This window comes from Capsella rubella, unplaced genomic scaffold (genome assembly GCF_000375325.1).
Source record: "Capsella rubella cultivar Monte Gargano unplaced genomic scaffold, Caprub1_0 scaffold_5, whole genome shotgun sequence".
Lineage (NCBI taxonomy): Eukaryota > Viridiplantae > Streptophyta > Magnoliopsida > Brassicales > Brassicaceae > Capsella > Capsella rubella.
The window spans coordinates 13,683,856-13,709,650 of NW_006238919.1; the positions used below are offsets into that span (position 1 = coordinate 13,683,856).

Sequence of the window (25,795 nt, forward strand, 5' to 3'; positions counted from 1 at the left end):
CCAAAGGACGGAGGCGCTCATAAATCATATAATCCAATCCATCTTCTTCTCTCCCTCTTTGCAGCAATCAATCATGGCGGAGAAGCTCAGTGATGGGAGCAGCATCGCCTCCGTCAATCCCCAACCCTCCAAGGGTTTCTCTTCTAAGCTCGTCGATCTTCTCGAGAGACTTGTCGTCAAGCTCATGCACGATGCTTCTCTCCCTCTCCACTACCTCTCCGGCAACTTCGCTCCCGTGCGTGATGAAACTCCTCCCGTCAAGGATCTCCCCGTCCATGGATTTCTTCCCGTAAGCTCCACAACCTCCCCCTTCTTTACTCTTCTCTTCTTCTGTCCTATCCCGGGAGGTTTTATCTTCTTATATGATCGTCTCTTTGGCTTCTCAGGAATGCTTGAATGGTGAATTTGTGAGGGTTGGTCCAAATCCCAAGTTTGATCCTGTCGCTGGCTATCACTGGCACGTTCTCTATTTCCATTTTTACAGTTCCACATCCATCATCATATTCAATTATTCATGGTGGCTTCCTACTCTACTTGTCTTAATATTTTTCATATAAATGCTTCCCTCTGCTCGTTTCAGGTTTGATGGAGATGGGTACGTGAATCGTTTCGTCTTCTTGTCTCCCTGCATATCTCCTGTATACGGAGAAGAAACCTGACCTTATGTTTCATCTTATTCTTAATAATGAACATGTAAATTGGTTGCCTCTTTCTTAGATTAGATAGATAGGTGCTAGGAAGGAGCACGTGTATCAATGGAATCCTTATGGTCTTCCTCCTTTGCTGCTAAAGTTTCATAAAATCTCACTATATATGCAGGATGATACATGGGGTCCGCATCAAAGATGGGAAAGCGACTTATGTTTCTCGATATGTTAAGACATCACGTCTTCAGCAGGAGGAGTATTTCGGAGCTGCCAAATTCATGAAGGTGCGCTCCCTAGTGATTCCACACTCATATATCATGTCTTCTGCATGCTGGAATTGTGGGGGGGAAATCATTGGTTTTGTTGTATACAAATTTGCAGATTGGGGACCTTAAGGGGTTTTTCGGATTGCTTATGGTCAATATGCAACAGCTGAGAACGAAACTGAATATATTGGACAGCTCTTATGGAATTGGAACTGGTTAACTATTCTGTCTTCATCCCTACTAATTCCTTTTCTAGCATCTTAAAATCTCACTCTCTTTTTCCATGCACCAGCTAATACGGCACTTGTATATCACCATGGAAAACTTCTAGCATTACAGGAAGCAGATAAGCCATGTAAGCCACTACTACCTCTTCGTTTTTCTTTTGGGATACACTGGCCCAAAGTGAGCAAATCTGATCTATTTAGAGACCGCGTTCTGTTATGTTGGCTGTGATTCTCTTTCTCTTTACACACTTCCTTGTTTGAAATTTAGATGTATAAGAAATGCAAGGTATGAAGATTTATATTTGGTTTCTTAAAAGTCAAAACCACTCTCTTTTGGTCTCTAGATGTCGTCAAAGTTTTGGAAGATGGAGACCTGCAAACTCTTGGCATGATAGATTATGACAAGAGATTGACCCACTCCTTCACTGCTCACCCAAAAGTTGACCCGGTTACGGGTAGTCGTCACTTTTCCCTGAGAAAATACTAGTTTCTACTATTTCTTTTCACATGATGACCCGTCATGGGCTCTCTCTCTGCAGGTGAAATGTTTACATTCGGCTATTCGCATACACCACCTTTTCTCACATACAGAGTGATCTCAAAAGATGGCATTATGCATGACCCAGTCCCAATTACTATATCAGAGCCAGTCATGATGCATGATTTTGCTATTACCGAGACTTATGCAATCTTCATGGATCTTCCTATGCACTTCAGGCCAAAGGTATTATACTCTCATCAATTTTAAAGGTTACACTATACTTTTCTCGACATGATATTAGAGATTAAGAGTATAAAGAAAATTAGGTTACTTGTTTTGAATTTTCTTTGAGAATCATCGGTATTGCCTTTATCCTTCACGTGTCTCTGAGGTTGATTATTCTTCACGTGACTTTGACATTGATTCAAGGAAATGGTGAAAGAGAAGAAAATGATATATTCATTTGATTCCACAAAAAAGGCTCGTTTTGGTGTTCTTCCCCGCTATGCCAAGGATGAACTCATGATTAGATGGTTTGAGCTTCCCAACTGCTTTATATTCCACAACGGTGTGTTCTCTTTAATGTCTGTTTAAGTTTTCATATCTTCAAATTTTATTTTCTATATATACCAATCAAACTTCTGTGAATGACTTCATATATCTAGCCAATGCTTGGGAAGAAGAGGATGAAGTCGTCCTCATTACTTGTCGTCTTGAGAATCCAGATCTGGACATGGTCAGCGGAAAAGTGAAAGAAAAACTTGAAAATTTTAGCAATGAACTGTAAGAATACCTGACCTGTTACATATGTTCTGCTCTCTCGTAACCGTAACCCCTTCTCAACCCTTCTCAACTATTGCTTGTACAGGTACGAAATGAGATTCAACATGAAAACGGGCTCAGCTTCTCAGAAAAAACTGTCGGCATCTGCGGTTGATTTCCCCAGAATCAACGAGTGCTACACCGGCAAGTATGAGTTCACCCTTGTCCTTTGTGTTGATACGCATTGTGTCCCTAGCAAAAGAACTTCATCATGCCCAACGTTTTTTTTTTTGTTGATGCATTTAGGAAACAGAGATATGTATATGGAACAATTCTGGACAGTATTGCAAAGGTCACAGGAATTATCAAGTTTGATCTGCATGCAGAAGCTGAGACAGGGAAAAAAATGCTGGAAGTAGGAGGCAATATCAACGGAATATATGATCTGGGACATGGCAGATATGGTTCAGAGGCTATATATGTCCCGCGTGAGCCAGCAGAAGAAGACGACGGTTACTTGATATTCTTTGTTCATGATGAAAACACAGGGTAGTTATGGCTCTTCTGCTAGTTCATTACTTCTTTCTTTTGTGTCCTTTCTGGTATAACAATATGATGGTTGAATCATGTGTGAATGGACAGGAAATCATGTGTGAATGTGATAGATGCAAAAACAATGTCGGCTGAACCTGTGGCAGTAGTGGAGCTGCCGCATAGGGTCCCATATGGCTTCCATGCCTTGTTTGTTACAGAGGTACTAAACTCTTACACCCACATATTTCTCCGGTACAAGCGATGCATCTCTAACGACCAGGTTTGGAATTCACAGGAACAACTCCAGGAACAAACTCTTATATAACCCATGCTGTGTGCATACATGCATAATACTTGAGAGACAGATGCGTAAGTTAGGGTAAAACTGGGGGAAACTGGATAATACCATTATTACTGTTACGTACATACTATGGCTTTATGTATTCATTCTACTGCATCGTTTGCATTTCATCATGAATACATTCTACTGCCTCGTTTCTCTTTACATAAATTTACATTTCATTCTCTAATATCAACAAGGTTTCTTCTAGCTTACATTTCACCCTCTAATATCAACAAGGTTTCTTCTACCTTCCTTGTTTATTTGTCCGTTGTTCCTTATACCTCAAATCTTGTAATGAACCTATTCTACGTACTACGAGAAGGGAGATTTGAAGTAATAGCTTAGAAGACGCCAAGACGGGGACTCTTGTCTGTGCATCATCACCATATATGGAGTCAGCTTTGAATTGTCTCAGCATTTAGTATACAATACGAGAGTTAATTTAAAGCACAGACAAGCAAAAATGGAACTAGAAGAAAAATTGCATGTACAGAGAAGGACTGAACATGAGAGAGTATAGTGTGTACGTCTTCTTTAGACTATTTTTTTGGGTTTTCACTACACTAAAACAATTAATTGACGAGCCTCAATGTAAAGCGATCAATGGATGCTGGGGTCACCAAAAACCTCAGTGTTGCACACCGGGCAAACCTGCATTCCACATGCACAAAAGTTTCAGTTGAATTGAGGATGTAAACCATATATGTAAGGTCGTATGACAAATACCTTGTTGATGCTTAGCCATTTGGAAATGCATTCAGAATGATAGACGTGCTTGCACGGCAGATTCATTTGCCTCTCCCCTATCTTGTACTTGAGCTGGCATATCACGCACCTGCTCATCACACGCACACTTTTCAGAATAAACCTGCGATGGGAATTAATACCAAGATTGTTTTATTTTAAGCTTGCACTTTACCTTTCCCCTGCTCGTTTCCTGGAGAAGATGCTCCCAAACTTAAACTTTCTAGTGGGAAGCGTCTCTATGAGTTCCTGAGACAACCCCCTGCTTTCTGTTCCTACCGCTTCCCCTAGCTCTACTAATTCCTGATCCACAAACCAAACAACTTATATGTTGTCCCGCATCAACATGTGAATCCACTGCATCTCTAGACCATCTTCGTTAAATAACCCACTAGGAAAGTGAAACGAACCTCATAGGTCATTGTGTCAGGATCAATGTCATCTTGCCAGGATACCTGTGGCAACATGGCATTAACGAGCATATAGAATTCATATCAGTGTAAAGTTCACATCCTGCATGGATACACCACTAGCTTCACAAAGATGGGCAAGGGTTAACTAGTTGACACAGATTCAAAAGCCGTTTGGATCATGTGCACATACCTGCGGACTGTCGGGGTCATGCTCATTTGCAATGCCTATAAACAAAGACAACTTCTTAGCTTAGAATCGAATATGATCTGAGTAAAAAAAAAGATACATGAAAGAATTGGCAGAAATAACTAACAATCTTCAGCTTCAGAGTGCTCATCTGAGTCACCAATTTGGACAGACCTAGCCAGTGTGATATCAGGATCATCAACGTTCACCATGGGATGGTACTCCCAATTAGTTCTCCCGATGGACATCCTTGATAGATGATCGGTCATGTCATAAGAATTATAGAAAGAGGGATTATCTGATCCTGAAAATCCAAACTTGTATGCATTTGTATTCATGGTCCAGTACAGATTGTCCTGAGAATAGGCAAAAAAAAAAAGAAAAAAAGAAAAAAAAAAGTAATGAATTCGCTTCGCCCACAAGGGGAGAGACTCCCCTGAGATATATGTGTGCATACACAATGATGAAAACTTATTTCGGCCTGAGAGGGACTCGCTAGAAAAGATATGAACCAGGCCAGAAAAAACAAGACAAGGAAAGTGGAAGGAAGTACCATTGTTCCGGCATGAGCATAGTTTAGAGGCCCCTGAGGCGCACCACCATAAAAATCGATGTAACTTCCAGAAGCAGCATAAGGGAACTCCGCCTCCGTGTAGTGAGCATCTTCCACAGGTCTATCTCCATTCATTTCAGCTACTGAAGAAGAAGACTGAGATAATTGGGAGAAAAGCTTAAATAAAATACTTAATCAGAGTACGAATGGCCCTAGCAGCTAGGCAGCTGCAGACATATTATCAGGGGAACAAAACGGATATACTAGATTTGGATAAAACAATGCGAGTCCGGGTAGAGATAGATGCAGAAAGTGGTTAGGGTAAGATGTAAGCCAATAGAGAAGAGACGGAAAAAAAGCATATATTAATAAATTAAATAAAAAAGAGCATCAGGCGGCAAGGCATTGAAAGACGAGGAGGAGGAAGCAGAGATTGGGGAAGAGGAGACGTACATTCGAAGAGGGCTGGAGCGGAGAATGGCAATTGGAGGCGGCAAGGGAGAATTTATCTGCACCGCAAAACAATTTTATACCAACAAAACAAAAGACAAAGAGGGAGAGCATGAAATTGAAAAGGAAAAAAAAAAAAAAAAAAAAGAGTGAGAGAAGAAAGCGAAAGATACTTAATTGATTAGTGGAGGAAGAACGAAATGGGCAGTTTGGCAAAATTCATAGGACAGCGAAAATTAAAGGTGAAGCGGAGGGCACTGTAGACGAGAGACGGAGGAGCAAGAGAGAGTGTGTGAGAGAGAGAGAGAAAGAGAAAAAAGAGAAAGGAGACAAAACGACGTCGAAGGAAGGAAGAAGGGAGTGTGGGAAGAGAAAAAGCCGTTGAAGAAGCCGGCAAAAAGATATGTGGTTCAGTGTGGGGAGACGCACCCACCCACAGATGTCATCTCAACCCTACATCTGTCTTTTTAATCCCGTGCTCAGACCCAGAGACAAAGATTTCCTTCTTCTTCTCTCTTTCTTTCTTTCTTTCTTTCTTTTCTTTTCTTTAGTTAAGTTAATTCAAAAGAGAAAGAAAAAAAAAAGGAATGAAGGAGGAGGATTCATTCTTGATGATGGATAGATATATCATCCATATATCTATATATATAAAGTTAGCTTTTTCTCTTTTCTCATGATGTCATCTAAGCATTCACCTAAGCCACATTTTTTATATTAAAATAAATTTAAAACATTCATTTAGTGCATATTTATGCTACTTATTTAATTAATAGAAAATTTAAATAAATAAAAATAAATTATGTAAATAAATGAAATGTTAAATAAGAAATACTTTCATTTTTTATTAGTTAGTGGTAATAATATAATTCAACTTTCATTTTAAATTGATCATAGTTTAAAATTTTAAATGTGTTACTGAGTTTAAGAATGTAAGTAAATTTTAAATTTATGGTAGAATAAAATTTTTTTTATGTAATTGTATATATAAAATTTTAAAGGGGAAAAATCAAATTGAAAGTGAAATATTAGTTTATAATATTATCAAAAAGAAAATGCTTTTAATCCAAGTTTAAATATTGAAAGAAAATAATTCAAGAGACAATAACTATAATATGTTTTGAAAATCAATTAAAAAATAAATAAATATCATAATATAAATAAAAAAATTAAAAATAAATTATAAACCTCCCGCGCGTAGCACGGGTCAACTGCTAGTATATCCCTACTATAGTAAAAGAGAAGTACAAAAGTTTCTTGGGTCGGGTTTTTTTAAAAAATTAACCCGAAATTTTTCAATTGGATCTTACTAAAAATTTAAAGATATTAAATACCAATTTCCATATATATTATTTCGAAATCTACCAAATTAAACCATCAATATCGGTTTTGGAAAGTACATTAATCTTAATTTGTTTAAGGAAAAATACATTAATGTATGATTTTGTATATTGGTTTAACAAATTAACCTAAAAATCAGAAATATAAATTATATATAAAATATTTATCAAATTATCCATAATATTTCAAAACAAAATGTTCCTTAAATATCTTATATTAATATTTAGATGTATAGTTTTCTTCTATATTAACTATGATCTTCACACCAATTACGGGATAATTCATTTTCAACCATCTTTAATATATTTATTTGGCAATAGTTTCGAATTTATAGCTTGATTATAAAGCTAATCTTTTTTTCAACGCTAACCTAACTCTAAGAAAATATTATCTATATAAATAAGTTTCTGCTACCAGAAAATTGTAACATAAACACAGATTTTACATTTTAACACGATAAGAAATAAGAAATCATTGGCTCTTTATTTGTTTATTCTAGAGATTTGCAATTTTACAAAACTGCATGAAAGGTCCAAGTTAAAATCATGTATTTATGATTATACGGTGTACCGCGGGTCAATCCCTAAACTTTAAAAATGATTCATAGTATAATATTTATACATGTATATATGTCACATATTGTTCTAAAATTAACAATCCAACTAAAATCATACAATTTAAATAATTTTGAACATATTCGAAACCAACACAAAAATACAATCTAAAAATGATAGAATTTAATTAATAATCAAAATAAAGTAAAGCAAACACAAATAAATTATCCCGCAACATACAAAGGACTAAAAACTCGGTAATTTTCCCCCGCGCTGTAGCGCGGGTCCGAATCTAGTATATATTTAAAACAAAAGTACAGCTTTCGGCCTTGAGATTATCAAAAACCACAACTTGCTTGTCTGTTTTCCCACAAAAGGAAACAAACCTCTACCATTTTCCATACAGTACTACTTCTTTTTTTAATATACTATACAATACACGGTGTATAATACACATGTCTCCTCCTCTAATATGATCTCTATGGATGATATGTTTCTACTAGTATTTATTTATGGTTTACCTAGTAGTACTAGTAAACACTACAGTGTGTTTGGATCCATGGATTAATAAGAGAGAATAATAGAATACAGAGGATGGATGGAGCAACTCTTGGCATTTGGGGAAAAGTAACAATGTCCTTGCTTGTGCCTTGTGGTTTCTGTCTTGTCTAGTCTGTTGTCGTATGTAGGGGCAATTGAAACTCCTCCTATGAATACTAGTCTAAATTTAGAAGACACTTTTTACGTGTAGATGCCGGCAAAGTTGCAGACATAATATTAAAAATATAAACCAATAGCACCACCTTTGGTTTCTCTCTATGTTCAAGGCATTTGCTTGCTGCTGCTCTGTCTTCTTATTCTTAGCTTTGCTTCTATTATTATTAATCCCCCTTAATAATAGTAATAATCGAATTTGATGATACCTAAGGATGCTGATAACAAACGCTCCAATATATATTCCAATTTTCACCAAAAATACAATGATGATGATATCGAGCATTGATTAATTTCAAGAAGAAGAGACGGTCTTGAAGGAGTCGCGTAGGTGGGTTAATGTATCGTGGTCGCGGTTCCACTCGGCCGTAGGGGCGTTGACGAAATGAGCGTAGAGCTTGTTCTTAGCACAAGTGACTGTGATCAGGCTGTGCGACCCAACTCCATCGATCTCGTACAAATAGTAGACCTGCCCTGTCTCGTCCTTCCTCTCTTCCGACACCACTTTGTCGGCGCTGGCTATTAGATCCTGCAGGTCCACGTCCGACAAGGCAAGGTTGTTGAGAATCACATCCCTCGGCGCCAGCTGTCTGAACCCCGCCAGGTATGTCAGGTACTCCTTCTCTGTCCTCTTCTTTGGGTTGTAGAATTCGCTGTCTGTTCCGTTTGTCCCCTTCTCCACCTTGGACACCAGCCTCTCCTTCCACCCTTCCGGCACATCGTACACATACTCTGCAGATGCCTTCCTGTCCGAGTTCCCCCCGTACCCCCCGTAGTTCGCCGCGCTCGCTGCCGTTCCGTAGTATAATTTGTACGTTTGGTTCCCCTCCCCCATCGCCGGCAGCGCCGGAACCATTGTCAGCACGGAAGTCGCGGCCAATGCGGCGGCCAGGGAGGTTCCTACTCGCGATGCTATCGCCTTTGGAAGGATCGGCTTTCTGGTGGCGGAGGCGGAGATAACCGGAGATGCCGAGAAGATTTTCGTGGCCATTCCTTAAACTTGTTCTGTTTATTGTTATTTTGGATAACGTTTGCCATCTCATCACAGAGCCTCTCTCTTATCTGATCGCAACCCTCTGCTTGTTTCAGCGAGTTTGCTTTAAATTACAATCTCCGTATAAGCCCAAAACTATATCATATTTGCATGTACACCCCCTGGTTCCCAAATTAAGTTGGTGTCTTCTCAACCGCGAAACCCTAGACATTCATCTTTTCCCAGGAGTAGGAGGAACAGAGATTCATTCATAGTCTCTCTCGATCGCCGATGTCGAAAAGGTGCGTGCTTTCCCCATTACATGAATAAACCATCTTGTTTAATGCGTAGCAATTAAGATAATCTTATTGTGGGCTCTTATGATTTCTTCCCCTTCAAAATCCATTTAGAAATTTATCATGAATTCTCCCTCTCTGGTTTATTATTTGTAAATTTAATTTCTCCTTGTCCGTGAATAAGGGTTTCATCTTTTGTATGCTTACTCACTTAAATTTCTTGTTTATTGACGCTCTTATCTTCTTTTTTTTTTTTAGAATCCTTTGTAAATTCTTTGCTCACGGTGCATGCTTGAAAGGGGAGCACTGCGAATTTTCACATGACTGGAAGGATCCCACAAATAATGTAAGCTTAGGGGAAGGAACCAACATTCAAATTGACTTGAAATTCCTTCCGGCTGTAAATGCTCTCTAAGAGACAAAATTCCTATTACAGATTTGCACCTTCTACCAGCGAGGAATCTGCTCTTATGGAAGTCGATGCAGGTACGACCATGTCAAAGCTTCTCGTCCCCATCTATCTGCTTCTTCTTCGTCGTCTCGGTCAGCTCCTGCTTCAGCTTCAGCTTCCAGCCCTCTTGCCAGTGCTTCTCTTCCTGGCGTCTCGGATAGAGATTTGAGCCTAGTTCCCTCACCATGTTTAAAACCTACGTGGAATTTGGATTCTCTTCACCAGGATTCCGTAGAGGAGATCAGCACCTTCAACCCTGGTACAGTCAAACCAGAAGAACAACCCATTTGTTCATACGCTGCAGCTGGTGATTGCCCACGTGGAGATGAATGCCCTCACATCCATGGAAATATTTGCCCAACTTGTGGGAAATGTTGCTTGCATCCTTTCAGACCCGAGGAGAGAGAGGAGCACAAGAAAGTATGTGAAAAAAAACAGAAGCAGCTCGAAGCATTAAAACTTAGCCAGGAGATCGAGTGCTGTGTCTGTTTGGAACGTGTATTGTCTAAGCCAACTCCAGCTGAACGGAAGTTCGGGTTACTCACTGAATGTGATCATGCTTTCTGCATAGCATGTATCAGGAATTGGCGTAGCAGTTCTCCTTCCACTGGAATGGATGTCAACAGCACACTGAGGGCTTGCCCCATATGCCGCAAGTTATCATATTTTGTTGTCCCTAGTGTAATCTGGTTTTCCGCTCCTGAAGAGAAAAAAGAAATTATGGATAACTACAGGGAAAAGCTCAGGTAAGTTACATGGTGGTTTTATTGCTGTCTTTATGCTCATCATACGTGATTGGCAAGCAAAGGAAGAAAAATATATAATAAACGCTCTCTGTCTTCCAGGTCAATCGATTGTAAGCACTTCAATTTCGGGGATGGGAATTGTCCATTTGGGACAAGTTGCTTCTATAAGGTATTTTTATGCATTCAAGGTTGAAACTCCATTAAAACCAAGCATGCTCGAATGACATCAAATATGGGCAGCTGTTCTTTAATAAAATGCATTCCTTTTTAAGTTGGGGGTGTAATTGAAACCATGTTGATTGGATTAGTTCTGGTTCTTATTATCACTGCAGAGGCCAGAGCCTATGATTGAAATGAATTCAGATATGTAATTAAGTAGGCATTTGGCACTGCTGCTCAAGATTACATTGAAATCAAACTCTCATTGCTGTGTTTGCTGCCTTGATTTCATAAATGAGCATTTTCAGGTATCTGTTTGAAAGCCATTTTGAATCACCATAATTAACGCCATCTGAAACTTAAATGCATAATCGAGATAACGTCAACTATTATGCTTTGCTGTTTCTTAACTGATTTGCAATGCCTGCTGTTTTACCTTTGTATTCTCTATCTATGAGATTCTATCTATACTACTTTTACCAGATGTTCCAAATTTAAGAGATTTAAAATTTCTGCTGATAACCATATCGCTGAAGCTTTGTTTATCCAAGAGTTGGCCACTTAGAGATTTCACCTTAAACTTTATGTCTTCATATAGGAAGCGTAAGAAATTGATTAATGTAATATAGCCTCAATGGTTAGTGACGTATAATAGGCTCGAGATAGAATACTGTGATGAGTTATCTGCATTGAGGGAGGGTGGGTTTGAAGTATTTTCCACTAAGTCCTTAGAAAGCTTGATTAGTCCTTAATGGATGTTGTTGTGTTCCAGCACACTGTGAAGCCAGGGTCATATGCATGGAAATACCACAGGCCACCTCCAAGGCGTCCTTGCCCCTCTGGATCTAACTTCTCAGACGTGGATACACTTGTAAATATGATCGGGAATATAATTTCGGAAGGCGAATATGGTCCTATTGGGTTTGAAGATACAGACGATGATGAATTGACTACAACGGATATGATGATGTTATTGATGCACATGGATATAGAATCTGAGGACTCGTCCAATGAGGATATCTACTAGTTATCCCTATTATAGTTAATTAAAGTGAGAGTCTTAGGTCATATAGCTATAATATGGTTTGGGGAGGTTACAGTAGTCTTTGTAGTTTGGGTAGAATAAATTTGACTATTTTCCCCTTGGAATGTATATTTGATGGTGTTGATATGGATGCACCTCTAAAACTCAAAGAGGGGTTGTGGGTGTTGTTGCAGCATGCTTATCATGATGGTCGTTTGGAGGAAGTGGTTCTGCGACATCTGGATGCGGAAGATGGGCAGACTATGATAGCAAAAGATATAAGGTATTTGTGCCTTCAACTTGTACCACCAGTCTCTTCATTCAGTCGGTTTCAGCTTACTTTGGATGGTTATTGTCTTTATAGGTTGTCTGACTTCCTTGAGAACATGCACATATGAACTGAGGCTCTCTTGGCACAATAAGGGAGAAAGCAAAGATGTTGCTAACAACTTTTCTTTTCTCTCCCTTGGTATTTCCCATTCATTGTAACAATTTGTTTTGATTTGATTTGATTTGGAAGATTATATAGACCCCGATGCTTTATGTCTTTGTGATAATGGGTTATCAATTAATATGTATCTCTAACAATTACCAATACTGACTGCAAATCAGGGCACATGTAATATGGGGCTAAGAGTTTATCAAAAGTCATTTAGCTCGCTTCGCTATCTTTTTATTGTCACTGGATTTACCTATATCATCACCTCATTCATCGGCTTAGTTGACGTGTGCGTTCTTCTATTTGTTACATTGATTATATGCAATCCCTGTTAGCTGTTGATTTTTAGCAGAGCTTCTGTTTGCAGCAATTTCCTTATCTAAAGTACATACTATTGTCTTTACTAAAGCATTCCTGAAGCTAAGACCAAGATTTTTCTTATCGAAAATGTTCTGATTGGGATTACACCCGAACAGGACACTATTCTGTGAAGTCAGGGTATTGGGTTCTTACACAGGTTATTCAAGCCAAGAAATCATCCCAGGTAGTCACTCAGCCAAGTCTAAACCCTCTCATCTATCAAGTGTGGAAAACAGAAGCTAGTCCCAAAGTTCAGCATTTTCTGTGGAGATGTACTACAAACTGCATATCAGTGGCCGGAAACTTATCTCATCGACATTTATCAAAGGATGCCTCCTGCTCAAGATGTCCCCAGGAGGAAGAGTCCATAAACCACTTGCTGTTTCAATGTACCTACACAAGACAGGTTTGGGCTCTCTCTCCAATCCCAGTGCCTCCAAGTGGAAGTTGGGATGATTCTTTCTGTGCAAATATGTTCCATGTACTGAATATTAAGTCCCTCTATCCCCAAAGAGACTATTTGAATGCTGAAGTTCCATGGCTGTTATAGAGATTATGACTTTAAAGGGAAGGATTTTAATGCTCAGGAAACAGTAAGAAAGACCTTGGAGGATGCTGAGGAGTGGAAACAGAGAAAGGGACAAGAGGAACTGAGAAATGGTCAACATGTTCAGCGAGCACGAGAAGTTGCAAAGTGGAAAGCTCCTCCACGAGATTGGGTAAAATGCAACACTGATGGAGCTTGTAATGGAGCGGATACACATAGGGGAACAAGTTGGGTTCTTCGGGATAATAGAGGTGAGGTATTATGGATGGGAGGACACGCACTTTGAAGAGCTAACTCAGTATTAGAAGTGGAATTGGAAGCAATGAGATGGGCCGTCACTACAATGTCTTGGCTGAATTATCAGCGGATCATATTCGAATCCGATTCGTTGGCGACAGTGAATTTGTTGAACAACAATGAAAGCTGGCCAGCCTTTGCTCCAATGATCCAAGACATCAACGGTTTGCTCCCTACTTTTGAGAGTTTCAAGTTGTCTATACTCCAAGAGGATGTAACGGTGTGGCGGATCGAGTAGCGAAGGAGTTTCTTTTGAGAATTATGACCCTAAGTTGTATTCGATAATGCCAAATTGGGTTAAACAATTTTTAATCGAGGAAAAATCAAGTGTACTATGATTTGGTGAATGAAAGTTGATGTTGAGAAAAAAAAAAAAAAAAACGGTACTTCAAAACTTTGTCATCCCTCAAGGCTTGGTCAACAAAAGATAAGCAGCTACAAAATGAAGATGATAGGGGTAGTATTTCCTTCAAGATGAAATATCCAATAAAACATTGCTAACAAGTATCCATGTGTTGCCTGCATATCAATGCTTACCAACCCCTATAGCTATGTCTTTGCGTCCTCGTCTTTCTTTTGGCAACCATCCAATATATCACGCAAATATATCCTCTGTCAACAATGGTTCATCACCATTCACACAGCCTTCAGGTGCACACTCAATTTGCTCATAATTAAGTTGTCTAGACGCTTCATACACAGCAATCCCCACACTCACTGAAAGATTTAGACATCTCACATATGTTTCTACCATCGGAACACGTAGGGTCCCCCCTCCGTATGGTTTGTTTTTGCAGTCTAACAGCGCTTCAGGAGGTAGACCGCTTGTCTCGGACCCGAACAAGAGGTAATCACCTCTTCGGTAAGAGAATTCCTGCATCAAGTTATGACCCTTTTTCAGCTACCTAATTGCTAGTGATTGTTGCTTTTTCTGGTTGGTACACAAAAAGTGATGAATGAGAAAACAGGGGTCGAATGGACAGACAACTTACTGAATGTATCTTCGTTCCTCTCTTTGTGAAAGCTATCATCCGTTTTTCTCCTTCCTGAACCAAAGATAGATATAAATGTCAAGTCAGACAGCATACATATGGACTCAATCTACTGAAAACTATATTAGAGTAGTAGTAAACCTGTTGCCTGAAATATTCTTGAAAGTCATCCCATGATCTATGTGCTCTGACAACCACATAACTATGCTTCCAAGTTAAGAAGACGAACAACTAAGGAAAGGGCATTAATCTCACAGCATGTAACCTTAAATTAACAGGTGAGATGCTCAAGCAATGGACCACGACAGTTAGGATGTGCAGATATCTACACCAGTTTACTCTCTTTACTGGCATGAAACCAAAATAAATTCATATGTATAGACAAATTAGGTCGGATACGGCCAATAATCCAAACCAGCTCGCTTTACTCTGGCGTCATCGACTTGAAAACCTAATGGCTGAAGTAGGAACAGAGGAAGATTAAGTCATGAACAACTGCAAATAATGAATAAGTCGTGTTTTTTTTATAGTTGCTCCAAATGGAATATTTTTACCCCGACCAAATGCAGCCCAACAGCTGAGGCCGCACATGTTCTTGCAATGCAACCTGTATTCCCAGGAATCTGCCAAGGGGAGTACAAGTCAAAAAGATCCGGGTCTGAAGAAGTTGAACTTGTCAGAGATGCGCAAATATGAGTCAGAGAGAGAGGCCAAAGATATAATGAGTCTAACCAAATAGGGAAAACCAAAATAACAAAAGGAGAGGCAAAAGACCAGAGCAGATGGAACATGGGGGAGTAAGATATGTAGCAGTGAGAGTGCAAACCTGGGGAGAGACCAAAACTACTTGAAGAAGCTTTTTCCTCGCATCTTCCTTTACTCCTTCTCCCGCCCCTCGCGGTAGAGGATTTGCCTTGTCTGACTCGCCTACACCAATTCGGAAAGATTTCAAGTCAGACAAAAAGCGAGAGAGAGAGAGAGAGAGCTTTTATGACTAAAAAATAAAAGTGAGAGAGCGATATAGTTACACAGAGGAGAGAAAATCTTGGAAGAAAACGAGGTGATGGAGAGAGATAGTTTTCGCTTCAGATGTATTAAGCTAAGGGAGGGGAAAAGACGGCCATTTGACGGGAGATGAAACGGCCTTGAAGCTATGACGCTCAGACTGCTCCGCCCGCAACTCTCCATTCCCTCGCCTCCCTTCCCTTCTCCTCCGCACCGCAGATTCCAGGACGTCGAATCAGATATAATGAGTTGGGCCGGAAACTTTTAGGCCCATTCAGTATCCAACGACTTTCGAAACCAAGGTACCCTACGGCCCTATCCCCTTAACATTTGGATTATCCACCATCTCCGTTTCTTTCTACATGTTCTGTTTTTTTTGTTCCCCCTCGTTTTGTACTTCTGTTTGTTGAATTTAGAGTTTTGATTGCTTAGTTTATGAAATTGAGCAAAAGGATCATTCAGTAATCTCGAGAATTTGTAAAACTAGATTGGATTTAATATGGATTTGAGTGTGTGTTCAGTGTTGTGTGAATACCCTCTAATTGATTAGTTTCTTGATGGAGTAATTGATTGTGTGTCTTGATAATGTTTTGGATGTCAGTGTCATTGTTATGAACAGTTCTTAGAACTGCACGGAATATTGGGAAAGATGTAACTGAAGCTGGAACCAATCTCGTACCTATGAGCTCACTTAGTCTTGTCTTCACCTATTAAACTCTACTGTTATACTATTTTTTGGTTGAAGGTCGCCGTGCCTAGACAAGTTGCTAGAATCTCGGTGAAGATTGCAGCAATAGAGGTTTCGTCGTTTGTTGTAAAGTCGTTTCCAACCAATGGATGATCCACTTGAAGAAGCGAAGAAAATCATAGATAAGTATAAGTAATCCGTGTTTGTGGTTTGTGTCTGTTTTTGTGTTTTGTTCTGTTATGTGATCATTGTTCAATGGTCGTGTCTTGTTATGTTATGTTCTTTGATCAATGCTTGAATCAGTTCATCTCTTGATTGATCAAAGTTTAAATTGGTTCATCTGTTCTTCGATCACTGCAGATATTCATGTGGTTTCAAATAGAAGATAAGTATAGTTCTTCTTTCATTTTCAGCCTGCAGAGGAATGCAAGTGTTTGGGCTACATAAATGGCCACGGAGCAGATGAAGGTCATATGTGTGTGAAGATTCACTTGAGTCTAATTAGTCTGATGCTTCATTGTAATCACCCCTGCCCACTCCCACGCCCAATCAAATTCAACCATGGTTTGTGTTTCAGTGTAATGGTTCATCACTTCATTGTAATCGCAGCCTTCTTGTGTAGTGTCATATTGTATCCAAATCTCTGTTTGGTAATCTAGTATACATTATCATATTGTATCCTATACAACATTAAACAGCCCAAATTTTGTTCCAAACCCCATCATTGGAGAGGAAAAAAGTGAATCAAAAAATGGCTAAGAAACCTTCATAGAGTTCAATCATCAGAGTTCAGAGAGATCTTAGACCATGTGCATTGGAATATCCAGATAAAATTGTCCCACAATTTTTTTTTTCTTTCTTAAGACATTTTTTTTTAAAAAGTCAACCAATCGTGGGCCGCCACGAATCGCGGAGCCCACGAATAATAAACAAACCAAAAAGAAGGACGGTCCCGATTTTGTATACGTCCTTGTCTTTTTTGCAAGTTTTGATTTTAGTTTAAATATTTTAATAGGTAGGACTTTTCATTATTACTCCAATGCACATGCTCTTATACCATGAGCATTAGAGGCTTTAGCCCCAGTCCCTCACATTTATTTGCAAAAAAAAAAAATCAAAAAAAAAAGAAATAAGAAGGACCGTTAACAAAAATACGACGTCCTTGGTTTTGGTATTACACTATATGCGGGCCCCACTAACACGTGGCGGTCCGCGATTGGTTTCTTATTATTATTATTATTATTTTTAAAAATCTTTAAAAAAAAAAACAAGAATTTGGGACAAAAAAAAAAAGTCTGACATCTTTAACGTACTTTCTAAGTAGTAACTATTTTAGTTTTCCATCTTCAGTGTAATACTAATAAGTAATAACAAACTAAAGCAATGACATCTAAAAAATAAAATAAAAACAATTGTTGCTTGTATTCTTTTTTCTCAGTCACCGTAATCACTAATCATCTTCTACTATTCATTTTCTCAGTCACCGTAATCACTTAGTATCCTGGACTAATCAACCTTCTCCTCGTCGAAAAGCTAATCTCAAATCATTTTTCTATGAAAAATGTGATTCAGAAAGATTTGGTATTCGACGACCAAAAAAAAAAAGATTTGGTATTTTTGAGCATTTGAGATTTAAGTGTAAAACATAATTGATGTTTGCTTGTAATTTTATTGAACAGGAAAAAATAAATACAGGAAAGGAAGGTATACGAAAAAAAAAACAAAATGCATAGATCAAATAGAAATACTGTAGGGAACACCCATTCCCGTAACACCGGGCTCAGATATGGGCTTCAAAAGCTCGTATTTAACCACACCAGCTCCCGCTCTATTTTTCAGAGAAACGTTCACGTTTCGCTCATCTATCACTCCTTCTAAATATTGGAGCTTGCCTTTGAGTCGTTCAAATGCAGCATTGATGACAGGATCGTTGGTCCAAGATGTTTCTGGATGTTCTCCGATGTACTCTTCGTCTAATGCATGGGTGGATAAAAGATCCAAAGTGACCATCACTTTGGTCGCTTGCTTCTGCGAGGGGAACGTCTTAAGCATTACCTTTTCTGGCTCCTCATAGAACTCCTTTAGCTCTTCATCTGTTGGTTCTTCCACTGGCATTCTTATCCTTGTTGTGGTTGGTCGGTTGGGAAAGTATCCTCCATATCCATATTGTCCAAAATTTACCGCTGCATGGTGGCCCGAGGCCACCCATGCAATTGTAGTTACAATGCTAATCAAGTCATCTTGTGTTTTGAGGACTGGCCACCAAGGCTCGTCTTTCTTATCTCCATGCCCTATGTTCCGCACTTCACTCCACCATCCTTGGAGTTCCTCGTCCAACATGATCATTCCTGCATCTGGATAATAGTGCTTCACATAGTCCGTCACCCATTCCTTAAGTGCATCCCACAAGATGAGACCGTCATTTGCAAATGGGTAGTCTGGTATCCTCAGGCGTAACCCATGTTCAGCAGTCTCATCTTCCTCAGCCAGCCCCCTTATAGCGCATTTTATTTCATGTACACGTATTTGGTGAGCTTAGCAATTCAATCGTGGTGATAATATATATATATATATACAAAATTACCAACAAAAAAGAAAATTAACTATATTAAAAAAAAAACACCTTCGGATGAGGTCTGCAGGTAAGCCTTCCATGTCGAATCTCCATAGTTTATCATAAACATCTGAACTTAACTCTATTGAATACTTGCCAGGCCAGAAGCAAGTCTCAATGATCCCACCTGCGTTGATGAGACTTTGGCGTGCACGAGCGTTGATCTCTATGGTGTAGCGGAAGTGGGGATGCAAAAGCCTATAGATAGGATGCATAGCACTAAGTTGTCTGTTTGCCGCTATTATGTATGGCTCAGTACAGCAGTGAGTCCTTAGCCTGTAATGTTTTTTCAATTTCTTTACTTGTTAGCGATATCACATTATATTGTAACTAATTAGGTATGAAAAGTTAATCTTGTCGTATTCTCTCAACAAAGAAAACAGTATATGAAAGGAGCTATTTTGAATACGTACCAGTGAGAAATAAGCTGGTGATAACCGGCGTCATGAGAAACAGCATGAGTCTTAGCAATACTCCATAGCCAGCAGGAAGTAGCATCATAACCTGGTGTGAAGACTCGCCTCCATTGGGGCTTGTTGACATTTGGGGGACGAGTCAATTCAATGGCTACAGGCCTCAATGTACTATTATCGTTGAGAAAGAAGATAGTTCGAGAAGCATATAAGGTGGTATCTTCCAATTCTCTCACTTTGTTCACATACGGTAGAAGCAAATCATGATAATCCAACATGAACAATCTTTTATTTTTAAGAGCCTGCATATCCAAACATGCATCCAAGTCCAATTCGTTAAGTAAATCCTTCATATATACATATATGCGTTTTCTAAAAGAAGTACCTCTCAAAAATCTTACCTCATCAACTGACATATTTCCTTTGATTTCTCTTTGGATAATTTCCCATGTAATGAGTGAGTTGGGATCACCATAAACGGCAGGGTCTAGTTTGCTTTGCAACGGCCACTCCTGCAAGTTACAGTGAGAGGAATTTATATTATGTGGCATCCTAACGAGGAATTAAAAAGAAACAAGCAGAACCGAAACTGTAAATGTTTAAAGGCGTATGTAGCTTACTTCAATTAGTTGAATGGTGTAGGGGTTAAGTCCCGCAAGTGTCTGGCGAGCAAACTCATCGTCTCTAAGCCATGAAAATCTATCCTCTGAATCAGTGTGAAAAGATATTGGAAAGTGAATTTAATTAAATTTAGCCTAACTAATATCAAATTGGAATATAATATGATGGAGGAATAAAGAGGAGCTAGAGAGGTAGGTAGGTACGCACTATTAAGGAGAATTGGGGCTTCAAACTGGAGGATGTCATCTTGAGCTTCAGCAACTGCTTTGATGAGTCTGGGGATCATAGGTAAAAGGCCAGCATCCTTGGGAAGCGCTATACCTTCTTCAAAGAGACTTTCTATGGCTTTGAAGTGTGGGAAAGGCAAATTGGGATCCAACAGAGCAGACTCGATCTGTGGGAATACGGAGGGGAGCGCTGCCAAAATGGCCTTTCCCGTGAATGAAGTGCCTTTGGCTGTAGAGAACTCCTCGTCTCTAGGGACGTAGAACTCGCCCCCGTAGCGTTTCTCTGAGGAGGGGTCAGTATCGCAGGGCTTGCGGCTAGTCTTGCAGCGCCTTGGATACGGATGAGAGAGGCCTCCAATTACAGGACGAGCAAGTTCGGTATCATTGTCAGGGTCACCCAGATCATTGTACACGTCATAATCATAAACACGCTCTAGCTTGGTAAATTCACCAACTTGATTACGGTTATTGCCTTGTAAGGTCTCTAGCTCCTTCTTTCGCAGCTGTTGAAGAGGCTTCGGGGTTTGGGAAGGCAGGTAGGACTTGTTGGAGAAGAATATCCGCTTGGTTGGGTCAACGGACTTGGGAGCCACCCATGACTCACATGTAAACGTGACGGATCCGCCGGGTAACTCAATCACCATTTCCTTGATGAACATCTCTCTATGGTGCTGGTTTTGAACCCTGATGGCCCCCACATCTCCAAAGTCTTCGGGCATCTCAAACACGCACTCGTACTTCTCATCTTGGGCTTCGAACCATACCCGTTGTGCGTAGTCTTCTACGGGATCCTTCTCCATCATCGTCCCTGATATATGTAATATGTGTGCTCAGCTAGCTATAATTATTACTGATTGCGTACGTGAACCTACCCAGTACCCATAATGATTTTTCAATAAATATATCCCATATGTGCTAGCTAGCTTCTTATTTTCTAAAAGACTAATGTTTGATTAGTTATGTACTCAGATTTAAACACTTAGCAGCTTCGTAATGTTATACCTAGCTAACAAAAATATTCTATCTCTAATATTGTCTGACAATTGGTACCGACTTTCTGTTGGAATTTGTTTTACATGCATGCATCTAGCTTTGTGACAGACGCTTGAATATATTTTAACTTTAGTAGAATATTGTTTAACAAAAAAGAATTATGTACTTACGGGTGTCAATCTCACTGCTAATAAGCTCCACGAGGAGTGATCTGCCCCGGATATCGGCAATGTCATCGAGAGGTCTCGACCAACCCATGCCATCCAACAATCCTTCTTGGGCCGTTATGAATCCTTTTACTTTGATTTTCTTAACGGGTTTTTTCACTATATTATCTTTCTGATCAGTGTTATACCGTGAAGCCGTGACTTTACATCGTCCTCCGAAGTTTGGTCGACGAGGCAGCTTGTCTCGACGTCCTGCGGAGATGGGATTGACGAGTGCTGATGGTTTAGGGAACAAAGAGCTTAGTCTCTTCGCTATGCTCAAGGTCTGGAGACTAGACGACGGTTCTCTACAAAACATTTTTTATCACTTCAATTTTTGGGTGCCTTCTCTGCATCTCCCGTTTCATCTATTTATACAAACTCTAATTATTATATTTTTCTTGTATTTCACAAAAATATATGATTATATTGTTTGTACAGCTGTATTGGATTGGACATACACCAATATCCAAGATAACGGGACTGATATATAGAACATTATTTATTTTTATTAAAAACATATTAAAAAATATATATATACGTATATGAGCACCTAAATTAGGAGTATCTTTTGAAGACAATATATCAAAGCATATATATGTCTCGATTAGTGTCTATCCATATGAAAATGTATACGATGGCCCAAAACTTCAACATCAAATTTATGAAATTTCAACAACGTAGTTTTCAGGAAGTCACTATATGTCCCTAACTCCTCCCATGTCACCCACTCGTATCGAACTTAGCTGCACAGTGTTAATACTGTATACATGATACTTACATAACATATATATACGTCATATCGATATAATGTACTAGGTTAATGTCAATAATTCATATCGACTACGTAGTGAGAAATACAACGAGGGTGGAGGCTCCACGGTGGGCGTGGGACGTCGGGTTTATCCTCGTAATGATTTTTATTTTAATAAATCTCTCCTCAAGAATTTGCAGTTGTATCCGCTATCTCTGACCTGTCTACGGCCTATTATAGATTCCGATCATGCCTACCGTTGGCATGATATTAACTACGAAATTAACTGATGTAATGTTCATGATAAAATGAGAATCCAAGATAACAAATAAAACGATACCAAACGGGTGAGCAATATGAAGTTTGTTACATAATCCACTATTATGCACATAACTTACGAATGATGGTATAAAAATACACTAATATATATATACATAAGTAACACCGTATTGTGTGGTTGATCTTAAGGCATGAGCAGCAATAACTTCTCTTAAACAAGGGACCACCTGTTGATCTCTTATCCTTATAGTGCTGATATTTGGGCTGCGAATCCTTGCGAGACTGGCCATTCACAGCGTACGTACCATTAGCCTTTTGGAATGATCTTCCAGTATGGATGACATGCTCATTATCTGGTGCACCATCCATTTTGTGTAAATCAGCAACCCACGCTGTAACTTAGACCATCCTCAATGGGGGTATCTTAGCCTCCTAAGATACCCCCATTGAGGATGCCCTTACACAATGTAAAACAAAACCAAAAACTTACACAATGTGAACGGACTAGCGCTGGCGTCTTCCCATAATAACTCCTCTGGTTCTCAAAAAATTATTTACAAGCTCTTGTGGAACATATAGTCCCTACCTAACTTCAACAGAAATGGAGGAAGCTAATGCTTCTCTCGATGTGTTAGTCGCTTAGCACCTTTTTTCGTTCCTTAAGTATTGTAATCTTGTTTTTATTCTTTTTTGCCAAGATTACTCTATTGTTAGGTAAAACTTTGTATTACCGTCCTTTGTTTCATTTTATATGATATTTACAAGTTAGCAAAAAAAAAAAAAAACTTCAACAGATAATCATGTGATTGTCTCCTTAGAATTTGGTTCACGTTGGCTCACTAGACAACTGCTTGTATTCTGAAAGCCTCAGTTTTCTTTGTAAATCGCTCAAAATTGTGTACTTATTTATAGTTAATATAATTCAGATTAACCATGCACAAAAGGCTTTATCATATATGCACATAATGTAATCAGTATTCAGTATTCTTGTTTTGTTCAAGTGGTTCTTTCATAAAATTTAAACTGTTAAAAATGGTATACGTAGGTTAAATGTGTACACATATGTAGTTTTGTTTTTTTTTGCTAACTTGTAAATATCATTAATCATGAAAATTTTGATAATACTAGAGTAAGAACAAAAGTTCCTTGGCAAAAATAGAATAAGGTTACAGTAAAGCTTGAATAAAGAAATTAACGCAGTCACAAAATGATAAAATTATAAAGAGCTAGCTTGAATGCACCAAAAAATAAAATTAAAGAGATAGCTTGATTAGAAATGAAGAGAAGCAAATGGTGTTACGTTACTTTTTTGTTTGTGTTGTAGAGAAGTGAGTAAGCACGTTTATGTTGTTGTTGTCCAAATTCAAACTAAAAAAGTATCCCCACCCACCTCACATATATGCCATTGACACCATACGTATCTCGCTCAATATCCTGAGAACGCTAAATTCCATAACTCTTGTCAATTTCCGCAAGGAAAAAACTTATCATTATGGGACCACCAGCAAATCCTTTCTACCTACACTCATTTATTGTGTGTTGTAGTGTTGCCAAATTGGGAAAGATGAGAGTTTTGCAATGGTCCAGCCGACTCATTAATAATTTGTGATAATTTTTATGTTCAAATAACTTGTGTTGTTTACTTACATTAACTTCAACTTCCTCAGACCCAATTTATAGGTTTTCCCAAACTAAACTTATTATGGAATTATTTTCTAAATAAATATTTAAGGAATTGAATAACGAATTAGATTATACAAATACACAACGAAGTATCAGGCTTTAAATTGAGATCATATTTAATAACGATATATGGAGATAATATTGATTTATTATAAAGAAATTGAATTTTTTTGCTAAACTGCAAATATCATATAAAATGAAAGTTTGGTTTTTCAACCTAATACATTGGATTCTTGGCAAAAAGGTTAAAAACAAGAAAACAATACAAGATTTAAGATTAGATCTTATTCTTCAGGATAACCAGAAACTCATTAGCTTTCTGAAACGTTTTCTCAGCCGGCGGGCTGTGATGGAATTCTTCACCTCACGGTCAATACCTTTAAAGATTATCGATGGGAGGTTGTCAACTTGGTTATGTAACAAGTTATTCCGCTGCTTCCAGAGGGCGTAGATGACTGCTTGGACAACTAGCTTGCGAAGAGTAGTTGGAGATTCAGAGTTTCTCTCCTTAGTCCAAGATATCAAATGAGACCAAGAAGGGAACCTTAGCTGGGGTAGATGTAATCTCCGGGACACCGAGTGCCATATAAAGAGTGCATAATCACAGAAAAGGAATAGGTGATCCTTGGTTTCATGATCCACAGAGCAAAGATCACAAATCGGGTCAATGTTCATTCCCCATCTACAAAGTCTGCCTTTAGTGGGAAGCCTATTCAAATTTGCAGCCCACATGGTTAGTGCATTCCTAGGGATAGCTCCTTTGAACCAAATGGAGTCATACCAGTCGACCTTATTCTCTCTCGGCCTTAGGGCTGACCAAGTCTTAGCAGCTGAGAAACCTTCACAGATGTGATCCGCCACAACCCATTCATAGATATCAGATTCTAGTGAGGCAGACGGGAGATTCTGAGAGCTCAAATAAACCTGCAAATTGACGCTCAAATCGGTTCTTGGAGCAGCGAGAGTCCAACCATTTGGATTGCAAACCTCTGAGACCTTGGCATTAAGGTTAACACGGAGGCTTCTAGGTCCTTCCGGTCCTATGTATTTGATAAGGGGACCAAAAGAAGTCCAGCTATCAAACCAGAAGCTTGCTTTCCTACCATCTCCAATTCTACAATTGATAAAATTCTTAGCCAGGCCCCTAAGTCGAAGGATACACTTCCAGTTCCAGGAGTCGCCTTGCCTCTCCACTTGATTCCAAAAACTCGATCTAGAATTCCAGTTGTGCATCCTGTGTCAAAAACTCGATAAAGAAATTGAATTTATACACATACTAATAATATAGGGCATATGATTAATTGTTAAATATATATTTGGGTTTTAGGATTTAAATTTACTGTTCCCATGTTTTAGGTTTAACTGTGCACAGATTGAGAATCTAGGGTTTACTGTTCACCTTTAGGGTTAAGGGTTTAGGGTTAAGGGTTAAGAGTTAAGGGTTAAGGGTTAAGGGTTAAGGGTTTAGGGTTAAGGGTTTAGGGTTAAGGGTATAGGGTATAGGGTATAGGGTATAGGGTATAGGGTTTAGGGTATAGGGTATAGGGTATAGGGTATAGGGTATAGGGTTTAGGGTATAGGGTTTAGGGTATAGGGTATAGGGTATAGGGTATAGGGTATAGGGTATAGGGTTTAGGGTTTAGGGTTTAGGGTTTAGGGTATAGGGTATAGGGTATAGGGTATAGGGAATAGGGTATAGGGTATATGGTATATGGTATAGGGTATAGGGTATAGGGTATAGGGTATAGGGTATAGGGTTTAGGGTTTAGGGTTTAGGGTTTAGGGTTTAGGGTATAGGGTATAGGGTATAGGGTA

The 25,795-nt window shown here is 38.9% G+C and overlaps 7 protein-coding genes across 12 annotated transcripts; 2 read left to right on the forward strand and 5 right to left on the reverse strand.

The window, feature by feature from the left end:
- The first annotated feature begins 10 nt into the window (after window positions 1-10).
- Window positions 11-3,472, forward strand: LOC17886981 (carotenoid 9,10(9',10')-cleavage dioxygenase 1). Its single transcript, XM_023782596.1, has 14 exons — window positions 11-289; window positions 387-457; window positions 581-595; window positions 820-931; window positions 1,029-1,128; window positions 1,206-1,268; window positions 1,485-1,595; window positions 1,680-1,864; window positions 2,051-2,189; window positions 2,287-2,404; window positions 2,490-2,591; window positions 2,690-2,932; window positions 3,026-3,137; window positions 3,213-3,472. Exons 1-14 carry the CDS (start codon window positions 74-76, stop codon window positions 3,240-3,242), a joined length of 1,617 nt encoding a protein of 538 aa, XP_023638364.1. The 5' UTR covers window positions 11-73; the 3' UTR covers window positions 3,243-3,472.
- Window positions 3,473-3,646: 174 nt separating this feature from the next.
- Window positions 3,647-6,122, reverse strand: LOC17885239 (E3 ubiquitin ligase BIG BROTHER). Of its 4 annotated transcripts, none has more exons than XM_023782604.1 (9): window positions 5,781-6,122; window positions 5,611-5,666; window positions 5,158-5,300; window positions 4,732-4,960; window positions 4,608-4,642; window positions 4,415-4,459; window positions 4,180-4,307; window positions 3,987-4,095; window positions 3,647-3,911 (listed from the first exon to the last, which is right to left on the reverse strand). In XM_023782604.1, exons 3-9 carry the CDS (start codon window positions 5,290-5,292, stop codon window positions 3,861-3,863), a joined length of 732 nt encoding a protein of 243 aa, XP_023638372.1. In that variant the 5' UTR covers window positions 5,293-5,300; window positions 5,611-5,666; window positions 5,781-6,122; the 3' UTR covers window positions 3,647-3,860. The 4 variants fall into 4 exon arrangements, with proteins under 4 accessions (XP_023638372.1, XP_023638371.1, XP_023638370.1 ...); XM_023782603.1 differs by having other exon boundaries at window positions 5,158-5,313; XM_023782602.1 differs by having other exon boundaries at window positions 5,158-5,313; window positions 5,611-6,122.
- A 2,307-nt stretch (window positions 6,123-8,429) lies between these two features.
- On the reverse strand, window positions 8,430-9,300 carry LOC17887220 (thylakoid lumenal 19 kDa protein, chloroplastic). Its single transcript, XM_006292565.2, has one exon. It carries the CDS (start codon window positions 9,202-9,204, stop codon window positions 8,509-8,511), a length of 696 nt encoding a protein of 231 aa, XP_006292627.1. The 5' UTR covers window positions 9,205-9,300; the 3' UTR covers window positions 8,430-8,508.
- A 76-nt stretch (window positions 9,301-9,376) lies between these two features.
- LOC17887169 (putative RING-type E3 ubiquitin transferase C3H69) lies at window positions 9,377-12,530 on the forward strand. Of its 3 annotated transcripts, none has more exons than XR_002834036.1 (6): window positions 9,377-9,488; window positions 9,741-9,828; window positions 9,919-10,679; window positions 10,779-10,848; window positions 11,611-12,145; window positions 12,227-12,243. XR_002834036.1 is itself a non-coding variant. In XM_023783323.1 (6 exons), the coding sequence occupies exons 1-6, from the start codon at window positions 9,478-9,480 to the stop codon at window positions 12,258-12,260; spliced, it is 1,053 nt and encodes a 350-aa protein (XP_023639091.1). In that variant the 5' UTR covers window positions 9,377-9,477; the 3' UTR covers window positions 12,261-12,530. The 3 variants fall into 3 exon arrangements, 2 of the variants coding, with proteins under 2 accessions (XP_023639091.1, XP_006293077.1); XM_023783323.1 differs by having other exon boundaries at window positions 12,057-12,145; window positions 12,227-12,530; XM_006293015.2 differs by lacking the exon at window positions 12,227-12,243 and having other exon boundaries at window positions 11,611-11,889; window positions 12,057-12,145.
- Window positions 12,531-13,941: 1,411 nt separating this feature from the next.
- Window positions 13,942-15,727, reverse strand: LOC17885481 (putative tRNA (cytidine(34)-2'-O)-methyltransferase). The gene is made up of 7 exons (XM_006291558.2): window positions 15,526-15,727; window positions 15,324-15,424; window positions 15,052-15,120; window positions 14,897-14,955; window positions 14,639-14,699; window positions 14,498-14,551; window positions 13,942-14,379 (listed from the first exon to the last, which is right to left on the reverse strand). The coding sequence occupies exons 1-7, from the start codon at window positions 15,683-15,685 to the stop codon at window positions 14,101-14,103; spliced, it is 783 nt and encodes a 260-aa protein (XP_006291620.2). The 5' UTR covers window positions 15,686-15,727; the 3' UTR covers window positions 13,942-14,100.
- A 2,102-nt stretch (window positions 15,728-17,829) lies between these two features.
- LOC17885306 (lipoxygenase 2, chloroplastic) lies at window positions 17,830-21,598 on the reverse strand. Its single transcript, XM_006290517.2, has 7 exons — window positions 21,229-21,598; window positions 20,046-20,873; window positions 19,838-19,923; window positions 19,619-19,729; window positions 19,218-19,519; window positions 18,814-19,080; window positions 17,830-18,684 (listed from the first exon to the last, which is right to left on the reverse strand). Exons 1-7 carry the CDS (start codon window positions 21,581-21,583, stop codon window positions 17,925-17,927), a joined length of 2,709 nt encoding a protein of 902 aa, XP_006290579.1. The 5' UTR covers window positions 21,584-21,598; the 3' UTR covers window positions 17,830-17,924.
- Window positions 21,599-24,271: 2,673 nt separating this feature from the next.
- Window positions 24,272-25,213, reverse strand: LOC111830676. The gene has a single exon (XM_023783210.1). The coding sequence runs from the start codon at window positions 25,211-25,213 to the stop codon at window positions 24,272-24,274; it is 942 nt and encodes a 313-aa protein (XP_023638978.1).
- Window positions 25,214-25,795: the final 582 nt, after the last annotated feature.